At 41.9% G+C, this 8,575-nt stretch overlaps 1 protein-coding gene across 1 annotated transcript; it reads right to left on the bottom strand.

Moving 5' to 3' along the window:
• Nucleotides 1–5,802: 5,802 nt before the first annotated feature.
• Nucleotides 5,803–7,876, bottom strand: MYF6 (myogenic factor 6). Its single transcript, XM_038756954.1, has 3 exons — nucleotides 7,358–7,876; nucleotides 6,427–6,517; nucleotides 5,803–5,921 (listed from the first exon to the last, which is right to left on the bottom strand). The coding sequence occupies exons 1-3, from the start codon at nucleotides 7,874–7,876 to the stop codon at nucleotides 5,803–5,805; spliced, it is 729 nt and encodes a 242-aa protein (XP_038612882.1).
• Between the last annotated feature and the right edge of the window lie 699 nt (nucleotides 7,877–8,575).

Below are 8,575 nucleotides of genomic sequence, written 5' to 3'. Positions count from 1 at the left end.
TGGGGAGGGGAGTTGAGGAGGGCGGAGACACTGTCACTCAGAGGTTGTGTCATTAGTAACCTCAGAGAGTACAGCTCTTTGGTAAAGTGATCCCACAACAAATTTGCCAAGAGTACAGAGAGTGAGGGGAACTCAAGGAACAGAGCAAATACGAACCCCAGCCTGGTTAATGGGGCTTGAGAGATTTGGGAAGGGAAACAGAGTCTGAGGCTGCAGGACTCCAGAGACCCAAGTGCTGAAAATGGAATGGCAGGACACCAAAACAAGCTCTAGACAAAACTTTAAACTGCTGTCGAAAGCGAGGAGAGAAAGAGATCAAAAAATAGGAGGAAATCTTCAAAGAGGAAAAGAAGCCAGAATTTCAAAGACAGAGGGGCTCTGCAGCTTTTTGCCTCTCTAGGGAGACATTAAAAAGGAAGAAAAAAATGGGGAGTTGCAGGTTGAGCAGAGTTTTTTTTTTTAAGTGTGTTATTTGTACCACCTCATTATTCCAGACCTTGCTCTTGTCTCTTCTGAAATTGTGTGGTGCTTTGTTTCACTAAAAGGAAAGTGTTATTTGGATGAAGAGGATGTTCAATCAATGAAGTCAATCTTTTCCTGTAGGAAAACAGCAAAAGAACCCTGCCACTGAGTTAATTGAAAAATGAAAAACTCAAATGCATCTAAAACTGCTAATTTTGAACAGGAGAGAACAGGTTATGTGGCAAAGGAGGCACGAAAAATGATAGTTGCTTTATTTTGATGGCCTGTACTTTTTAAAAATAATTTCTAATAACTAATAATCTTTAATTTCCAAAAAGTACATGATTAAAAGAAATCTGATTCCGATAATAACCTTAGAGCTGTATACTGTGAGGGTACCTACATACCCAGAACATATTAAAAAGTCTCAACTTTCACTAGTCGACTTTGGGCTTCAACAATAAGAAATATATCTCCCTGTGCTTGCTTGGATGTTTTTTAGAACTAATTTTTGATGGTCTTTGGGAATACTTCCAACGCCTGCTTTCCACCCCGCCCCCCCCCCCACCAACAAAATTTGGTAACCAGAGAGATGATTGGGCCCCCTGATTCTTGTAAAGGAAAATGTCAAAATGTCAAAAAAAAAAGCTACCTAAAGCTTTGGATGGTTAGTTTTGTTAGGGACAAAGGTCACTTCAGCCCCCTAAAACCAGAGTGACAGCCCTCAGAACTATAGAGAACAGGAAAAAGAGGTCTATTCAAAACTCACTAGGAACTCCACCTAATGAGTCAAACCTTATTGGGGGCATAAAAAATATGCACCATTTTAGTGGGTATTAGAGAATTTCAAAATGCCAAACTGTGCTAAACTTTTGGCTTCTTCAAGCTCTGGGAACCAGGGACACCTATGTAAACACATTAGTACCTGCAAGAGCTGTTGGAAGAATTTGTGGAGAAGACAGCTGAAGAAGGCATTGGCCTCTGCTTGGATACTGGGACTCCCAAGAGAGATCAAAAGAATTAGGACACTTAGCATCCTTGAGAATGGAAAAAGTAGCTAGTTTCTGCTGAAGAATTGTGCGTAAGCACATGGCACAGTATTCACTTTCTCCCCAAATCACCAGAATCTGGATTCAAACTAGACAAACCTTCAACTGTAACCAAAATATCGAGGAAAAAATGTACAGCATTTGATCTCTTGCCATTATATTTGGAAATTTCTGGGGGCTGAGAAAAAAAAGAATCTCAGCCTTTTGGGGAAATGTTACTTGTCAGTCTAAAACATTCCAGCTTAGTTTAATGAATGTGGAATGTACACAAATGGCTTGAGCTCCTTATTCTGACACAGGCAGAAATGAATATGCAAAACAATGCCAGCTCCACCACTTGTCTGCTGGGTGACCTTGGACAAGTCACATAACTTATCTGTGCCTCAGTTACCTCATCTGTAAAATGGGGACTAAGACTGTGAGCCCCATGTGGGACAGGGACTGTGTCCAAACCGAGTTTCTTGTATCTACCTTGGCGCTTAGTACAGTGCCGGGCACATAGTAAACGCTTAACAAAGGCCATTAAAAAAAAGGCACTAAACACTTTGGTTGGTTAGGTTGGTTAGGGACAAAGGACACTTCAGCCCCCTAAAACCAGAGTGACAGCCCTCAGAACTATAGAATGTCATCAGGGAATGAAAGCCCAGAAAAAGTGTCAACGTGAAAGCTGAATAGGGATCGGATTTTTTCAAGTGATAGAGAAAAAGGCAGCTGGGAATGGATTCAAGAAGCTGGGGTTCATCTATTTGTTTTTTTGAAGTTAGTGATCTAGAGCAGAAAGAAAATTGCTTTCACTGCTTTAAACTTGATAACTCTGCACCTCATCCCCTTTTGAAAGAGACTGAGATTAAATCACAAACTTCTTAACTTTATCAACTGATATTACTTCTAGATTTTCATCTGCCAGAGCCCAGTTTGCTTTGGTTTGGATTTAGTAAAGATTATCATTATTAATATCAAACAAAAACATTTAAATTACAGCCACACTGAGAACTCTCACTAGAAAGCCTTACATGGCAGCTACAGCCATGGGGGTCATTTAGAGTCTTTGGGAAATATTTGCTTTATTTAACGAAGAACTTTCTATAAAGAAACTTTGTCCAAACAATTTCTCATGTTGCTCTGCTCCTGGAGAAACAGTAGACTTAATTTGCAAATGCAGAACCAGAAAACTGACTTAAATCCCGTAGCAATAATATCTCTCCTACACAGGACAGCACAGGGGTCCTTTCATGTGTTACACTTACATAAACTTCATAGAGTAATCTCAAGAATGAATGCATATCCATTTGCACTGCTAGCTGTCATTTACAAAACAGGGTGTCTTATCTTAGATATAGGCTAGCAGGGTGAGTCCACACTATTTCCAAAGGAAGATATAAAAAATATATGCATTTAGATATGCAGTTTGTACATTCCCTTTGCTTCTTTTACTGCAAAGACTGATGCATTAAAGAGACCCTTGCCATTTGCCCTCTAGTTGGCAGCTTGCAAACTTCTCACTCTTGTAAGTTTGATAAAGTGCTTTATGGAAGCACTTATCAGGGAGAGAAAAGTTCTCACATATTCTCTTGTCAAATGACTATTCCCCTACATGAGAGGAGGAAAAAAAGTGTTTTTGAATTTCTTCCCTTCTGCAAAGAGATCACAATGATCACCATGTGTCCCAAACCACCTTAGTTCAGTTTGTTTTTCCACGGCTGGTCTTAACTACTTCTTCTTTTACTGCCTCTAACACGCTAAAGCACTGTTGGGTTGGATGAGCTGACCCTCAAGATTTCCTGAAAGGGAGCCTTCTGGTTTTATCTCCAAAACTTTGAATTTTTACCGCAGTATATGGATCCTGAAATGTTCTCCTTCACAAAATTATAAACAATCTGGTGCAAAGCATTATATTTTGAAAGATGGGAATGTTGGTGACCGAGCATTTGAGGAGGCAGCTGACAGAGGGCAATGAAGACCACCACATCCAAAATTCTCCTTAGAACTACAAGCGGAGGAAAATGGAATCCCTAGTCCTAAATTTCATTATATATCTTTAGTGCTGAATTGTACTTTCCAAGAGTTTAGGACAGTGCTCTTCACACAGTAAGTGCTCAATAAATATGACTGAAGGAATGACTTAGCAGATGCACCTCACAGGATGATGTGCTGACAGGAGAATATAAATATAATGGTAATAATAATTATTATTATTGTATTTGTAAACGCTGTGTGCCAGGCACTGTACTAAATGCTGGTTTGGATGCATACGTAAAAAGCTGAAATTGCTGGTATTTCTCCTGGCATTATGAGCAGGTATTTTTCTGGTAAGGGAGTCAGGAAGTCACAGTAATAATATAAGGAGACAAAGATGTCACATAATGGCAAAGACTATCCCTGCATCTTCACTCCCTCATTACCTCAATTTCTTGGTGGTCACCTCTTCCTGAGATTATAAACAAATCTGACCCACACTGTTAAAGCCTTACTAAGAAAAGTTCCTGGAATTTCCAGCCCTCACTCAGGCTTTGTAGTTTGGACCCACTAAAGGGCTTCATGTGTTGATGCTTTTGTTGTTGCTCTTCCCTTTCAACAATTAACTCTTTCTTCTCCTTAAGATGCTTCTAAGAAGCAACATTCTTCCCAGCCGTCTAATTTTCTTTTTCTTTCCCTGCAACCTGGAGAGGCTGACTTCTCAGATCCTTTGATTTCAATTATATTAGGCAACAAAATGTGTCAGACTGCCTGGGTTCAAGTTCTTTAAGAGTCTAGCTGAATTCAATAATAATAATAATAATAATAATAATAATAGTATTTGTTAAGCACTTACTATGTGCCAGGCACTGTTCTAAGTGCTGGGGTATATACAAGATAATCAGGTTGTCCCACGTGGGGCTCACAGTCTTAATCCCCATTTTACAGATGAGGTAACTGAGGCACAGAGAAGCTAAGTGGCTTTCCCAAGGTCACACGACTGACAGGTGGTTTAGCCTGGATTAGGACCTCTGACTCCCAAATCCATGCTCTTTCCACTAGCCATGCTGCTTCTCTTAAAACTTAAAAAAACTAAAAGAAAAACCTAAAAAGAAAAGGAAAAGAAAAAGAAAACCTAAAAGAGACCTTAAAAAAATGTAAAAGAGGAGGCAGGGGGATGGGTCAGATATTGAAAAGTGACAGATAAATAAGGCCGGTCAGTTGTTCTGTAAAAGTCAAATCGTATAAGAAATATAACTCAGTTAAAGGGTAGGTTAAGGAATTGTGCAAGTAAAAACTGGTGAAACAGTTTGTGGCTGGTGGAGCTGTGAATTCCTTGATCATTAAGGCAAATTGGCCCTGCCAGAAGCAGTATATGTTGTAACACCATGCCTGAGGCACACTTAAAATTTGGCTTGGAGTAACAACCATAGCACAATAACTGTGGTATTTGTTAAGCACTTACTAGGCACCAAGCACCACGCTAAGTACTAGGCTGGATACCACATAACCAGGTCAGACACAGGTAACAGGAATTGAATCTCCATTTTACAAATGAGAAAACTGAGGAATTGACAAGTTAAGTGGCTTGCCCAGGGTCATGCAGCAGGCAAGTAGTGGAACCCAGAACTCCTAACTCCCAGGCCTGGGTTCTTTCTATTAGGCCAGGAAAAGCCAGAAAGATGTAGATTCTCAATTTTTAATGCTGCAGTTCTAATCAGGAAATAATCATAATCCTGAGGAAATTTTTCAAACATTGAACTAATTCCATTACAGTAGATTTATTCAGAGCCCCTCAAGTCACTGTGATGTATCTAGGAACCAAATTGAAGCATGGTGGAAGAGGCAAATCTTAGTAATGGAAATCCATTTTATTTCAAAACACAAGAATCCTCTAGCATTGTACGTACAATCCCATGTTGCACATTTTCAATATATTTGTCGTGTTTACAAAAGAAGTACTAAAATTATTTACAAAAATACAAAGCCATTAAATAACACTAATATTGAAATATAACTTTTCCACTTCAGTTTATTCAGGAATGAATCTATCTTTGTGTATGAGACAAAAATATATTACCATGACAAAAGTAAATATATCAAATAAAAAGACGTAGGTGGTCTATGCAAATGAAGTTCAAAAGATAAAAATCAGAGGCATCAATCTGAATGCTCACAAATGTTTGAGGAAATTTTCTCTTCATAGGAAATTTCAGATCTATTCAGCTTTTTATCAATTTTTGCGGACAATTCCCTAAACGTTGGCTTAATATTTCAGAGTAGGAAAAAACAACCTGTCTTCTGTGTTCAAAATAGGACCAGAGATCAAGTAGATTTACTTCTCCGCCACATCCTCCATGCTAGGTAACTTAGAGTCTTCAGAGGAAATACTGTCCACTATTGAAGAGAGGCAGCGGAGGCTGCTGGAGCCCGAGGATTCAACCACAGAGCTTCCTGATTTAAGGAAGAATAGTATTAAAGTGAGGCAACAAGTCCCACTGAACTGAACAAGCAAGCGAAAGAGATCTCGATAATTCCAAACTCCAGGGCTTTATTAGATTAGGAAGTTCTAATGTAAGGGGACGTGAAATATTTCACCCATTTAATAATGACGATAATTATGGCATTTTTTAAGCATTTACTATGTGCCACACACTGTTCTGAGCACTGGGGTAGATACAAGGTAATCAGATTGTCCCACATGGGGCTCAAAGTCTTAATCCCCATTTTACAGATGACTAAGGCACAGTGAAGTTAAGTGACTTACCCAAGGTCACACAGAAGACAAGTAGTGGAACCAGAATTAGAACCCACAAGCTCGTGCTTTTGCCACTAGGCCATTTCTCTTCCCTTACCAGTCTCCCTTCCAAACGTACATGCATGTGTGCATGAGCACGCAAACACACACACACACACACACACACACACACACACACACACACACAGAGTTTTACTTTACCTTCCTTGGGCCTGATTGCTAGTACTCTGGAATGATCTGAAGCATTTTGCCAATCAGAGCTGCAGGTACTCAGGAAATCAGAGCCGGGGAGCTGGAATAATAATAATAATAATAATAATATGGACAGTTAATAATTATGGCATTTGTTTATTATGTGTCAAGCACTGTTCTAAGCATTGCAGTAGATGCAAGTTAATCAGAGATACAGTCCTTGTCTGAAATGGGGCTCAAAGTTCAAGTGGGAAGAAGATCACATATTGGATCTCCATTTTACAGATTAGGAAAATGAGGTATGGAAATGTGAAGTAACTTGTCCAAGGTAACACACACAGCAGGAAAGTGGCAGAACTGGAATTAGAACCCAGGGCCTCTGGTTCCCATGCCTGTGATCTATCCCTTAGACCACACTAAACAAAAAACACAAAAGTCAGGGACACAGTCCCTGTCCCAAATGGGATTCACAGTCTAAGTGGGAAGGGGATTAGATATTAGACCGCATTTTAGAAATGAGGAAAATGAGGCATAGAGAAGTGAAGTGACTTGTCCAAAGTCATTCACAGAGCCGGGAATTGGCAGAGCTGGGATTTGAACCCAGGTCCTCTGGTTCCCATGCCTGTACTCTTTCCATTATCTCCTAAATAGAAAGCACACACAAAAAAAACTCCAAAAAATGCAACAACCCCAAACCAGTGATTAAACATAGACTCTACTTCTCTGCTCTTGCCACTAAGCCATTGTGGATGATGGAGAAAGTAGCCCTGCTCTCTAAACTGGGGATTCCATTCCCCATTTCCAAGACTAAGGAGTCCCCCCATTCGTCATCATCATGCCCACCTGGGAATGGGCGGGAAGGGGAGGCAAGTGGAAGGAAAGTGGCATGAGCGGCCGAATTTCATCATGAGGCAGGGACTCAGCGAGAGCGTGGTCTTACGTTTCCGAGCTTGGGGCTGCAGTTGAAGGGATCTGCCCCAGCCTCCTGCATCTTGTCCTGCTGATCAAGCCGGTGGAGCAGGTCCTGCAGCCGCTCGATGTAGCTGATGGCACTCCTGAGGATCTCCACCTTGGGCAGCCTCTGGTTGGGGTTTGCCACGGTCCGTCGCTTCAGGGCCTCGAAGGCCTCATTGATCTTCTTCAGCCTCCTCCGCTCGCGCAAGGTGGCCGCTTTGCGTCGGTCCGTGGGGGCAGACTTCCTCTTGCATGTCTTGCAAGCCCAGATCAAACACTGGCCAGGGCAGTGAGGGGTCTGCAGGCCGGGGGGGGCCAGGACGTGCTCCTCTCCCCCGCTGTCACTCCCGGCCTCGGGGGGCATTTGGTCCTGGCAAGGGGACAGGGGTCCGTCGCTCCCTGGGTACAAGGGCGAGCCCTCTGCCATCTCCAGTTGCTGCAGAGCTCCATTTTCTCCATCCAAGTAGAAGAAATAGGAACCCGTTTCGAAAAGGTCCATCATCATGCTCTCCCTGCTTGCCTGTAGGTCTGTCTGAGTTGGGTGCTGGGCTCAAAAACCCAGAGGAACCACCCAGATGGCATTTAATTAGTGCAGTGACATAAGTCCCCTAGCTTTATATATAGTAGCGGCTGAAACTCAATCCAGCTTTTAGCTGTTGCAGTGTATCACCCCCTCTCAGCCTGATCCACGACCCTTGTCTTCCCAGCACCCGCCTTGGGAAGGAAACTAGGACTTTTCATCGACCAGAACTAGAAGCAAGTCTCCACCACTGAAATTCCAAAGCCTGACAAACCACCGGGTGGATCCGCTCCCAATTCCAAAGGGTTTGAGCCTACTTGCTTTTCTGAGTGACCCTAAAACAGTCAGGCCTTTAACCCTGTTCCTCTCTGCCCCCTCCCCCATGTGCCTGCTAAGTATAGGTCAACACAGAGAGGTTTCAAAGGCAATAACCATTACTCCAAATAGACCAGATAATATTTTCAGAATGGTTCCATCTATTTTCTCCTTCCCCCTCCCTTTGAAAGATGCCATTCCTGTGATTAAAATCATTAGGCTCCTCCCAAGGTTAGAAATTGTGTTCCGATTTCAGCCCCATTAACAGAAAATAAGTCTCTCCTCTCTCTTCCTAATAATTGTGGTGTTTGTTAAGTGCTTACTATGTGCCAGGCACTGTACTAAGCACTGGCATAGATAATTGAGTTG

Source organism: Tachyglossus aculeatus, chromosome 14, assembly GCF_015852505.1.
Source record: "Tachyglossus aculeatus isolate mTacAcu1 chromosome 14, mTacAcu1.pri, whole genome shotgun sequence".
In the NCBI taxonomy this organism is placed as follows: domain Eukaryota; kingdom Metazoa; phylum Chordata; class Mammalia; order Monotremata; family Tachyglossidae; genus Tachyglossus; species Tachyglossus aculeatus.
The sequence above is the reverse complement of the archived record's forward strand: the minus strand, read 5'-3'. Positions and strand labels throughout refer to the sequence as shown.

What these genes read in the sequence shown, in the direction of transcription:
- MYF6 (XM_038756954.1), bottom strand. Translation starts at nt 7,876, where the DNA reads ATGATGATGGACCTTTTCGAAACGGGTTCCTATTTCTTCTACTTGGAT. An exon ending in GCAGCCCCAAGCTCGGAAAC is followed by an intron (nt 6,518 to 7,357) that starts GTAAGACCACGC and finishes TTATTATTCCAG; the next exon opens with CTCCCCGGCTCTGATTTCCT. An exon ending in AGCAATCAGGCCCAAGGAAG is followed by an intron (nt 5,922 to 6,426) that starts GTAAAGTAAAAC and finishes TCCTTAAATCAG; the next exon opens with GAAGCTCTGTGGTTGAATCC.